General features: G+C 40.7%; 1 protein-coding gene across 1 annotated transcript; it reads right to left on the bottom strand.

Moving 5' to 3' along the window:
• Window positions 1–7: 7 nt before the first annotated feature.
• On the bottom strand, window positions 8–2,092 carry LOC113942125 (nebulin-like; the record flags this gene model as incomplete). The annotated part of the gene is made up of 4 exons (XM_027633260.1): window positions 2,042–2,092; window positions 1,200–1,304; window positions 420–527; window positions 8–314 (listed from the first exon to the last, which is right to left on the bottom strand). Coding segments are annotated over exons 1-4 (559 nt in total), but the record flags the coding sequence as incomplete, so codon positions are not given.
• Between the last annotated feature and the right edge of the window lie 6 nt (window positions 2,093–2,098).

Here is a 2,098-nt window from a genome sequence, read left to right as displayed (position 1 = left end):
ACATCACTCTGCAGGTCATAGGCTTCCCTGGCGTGGATCACGTCGTTCTGGTCGGGCAGGCAGATCCACTGGTGCAGGTAGTGCCGGTAGTCGATGTCGCTCACCAACCCCTGGCACTTCTTGGCCAACACGATCCCCAGCATGTCCACGGGGCTGCTGAAGTGTGTCTTGGTCTTCTCAAAGGCTTTCTTGTACTCCCTGTCACTCTGGATCTTGGCCACGTGCATTGACCACACCATCTTGGGGTCGTCCTCGATGTTGCGGGCCCCGATGTGGTGGCCCAGCTGCTTCCGATACCCTTCCTTGTACTTGTACTGAAATACAAAACAATATGTTATATTTCCAGCTCACCTCTGACAACTTCCAGGTTGCAGAGCTGAGATGTCAACATACAAAGGAAGAAAAAAGTGGATTCTTACATCACTGGCAATTTGCCTGGATGCCTTGGCTGCTTGAATGGGGATGGCATCGATTCTCAAATCGTAGCCTTTCTTCTTTGAATCTTCCATGGCCTGTCTGTATTGTTTCTAGGGAAGGAATTAAACAACGGGATTCATATAAGTCCCACATATTATATTCTATGCAAAACAAACTGTTTGGAAGCAGATTTAAAAATTATGTTAAGATTTATTCTAACTCAGCTTTATTTAACTCAGAGCTCCATATCAATAGTTGACACCAACTCATGTCAAAGGAATATTTTGCTAAATACATTTTTTTAAGACTTTTTCTGTTACTACTTTAAATAACATAACACTGCCTACAGTTTGAGGGCTAAACTATTATTCTATTCAAGGGGAGTAAAACCTACTTTTTAAAGCCACCTTTTAGTAATGTGAGGGATTTTTGCCTAAACTAACCCTGAACACTGGGATCACAGCTTTTCAGGATTGAAATTATCTTTTTGGTATTTCCAGTGTTGGAATTAATTTTGTGCTTTCCCAATGATACGAACACTGGCAGAAATGACTCCCAAAAGTTCAAACTAGTTTCCCATGGAATTTATTCTCAGTAATGCTCACTGGTCTATGCATGCACTACTACAAATATGCAAACCATGATTTCACAGTCACGTTTTCGAGGATAAATATGGGAGTTACTTATGGAAAGTGAGGGTGTCAGCTACATAAGGTTCACCAGAACATTCCTGGTGCAGCCATGGCACAGAGCAGTTGCATTTGCAGAGCTCACACACTCACCTGGCTGTAGTTTTTCTTGTTCTCTCTTGCCAGTGTGATTTCAGGAGTGTCAGGCATTATGTGGATTTGTGTCTTGTCTTTATCCCAGGCCTCAGTGTACAAACGCTGCAGGAGAAATAATATGTGTTAAAGGGGAAAAAAAACCAGCCACTACTAAGAGATCTCCTAAAACACCAGGAGAATTACAGATCTGTACCCAAAGTCTATAAAATACTTATTTCTTATGCAGCCACGAGATTCTAAATTCACCCCTCTAGATATGTAAATTCCAGGTTAAAAATTAACAACCTAGAAAGGATTCTGTGAGAAAGGTGTTTAGAAAAAAGGCACAGAAAGCTAATCAGACACACAGAGATATAAACTCTAAGAACAAGGCCTGTTTGAAAGAGAAAATAAGCTTATTGACATAAATAGGATTGAGATCAGGGCCTAAGCTTATATTTTAAGTACTATGCTGAATTGTTTAAAATACGGGTATTTCAAAGAGTGCCCTAAAACAGGTAATCTATTAACTTCTAGATTATGAGGTAAATTTGGTAAATTATTGTATTTATCAGACAACTTGCTACATTAAAATTAGATGGAAGTTAGGTAACACATTATTAGACATACAGCATAGTATTTGGAAAGCTTCCCAACTGATAATTGGGAATTAGCATAGTAACTTGGAAGATATTATTACATTACCACTTGCTGAAAATATGTTACCTGCTGATTACCAAGAATTCAACTTACACTTGTAAAGCCTCGCTGTGCTGGAATCTGCAAATCTTGGTTCTAGTCCTGTCTCTGGGGTTTGGGCACAGGCTGCTGATGTGCCACCTAATCAAAACAGGACTCACCTTGTTCATGGTGTCCGCGTTCTGCTTGGCCAACACCATGGGCAGGGAGTCTGGGAC

Source organism: Corapipo altera, unplaced genomic scaffold (genome assembly GCF_003945725.1).
Source record: "Corapipo altera isolate COAL_440 unplaced genomic scaffold, ASM394572v1 59853, whole genome shotgun sequence".
Taxonomy (NCBI): Eukaryota; Metazoa; Chordata; class Aves; order Passeriformes; family Pipridae; genus Corapipo; species Corapipo altera.
This window is presented reverse-complemented; position numbering and strand designations above follow the sequence as displayed.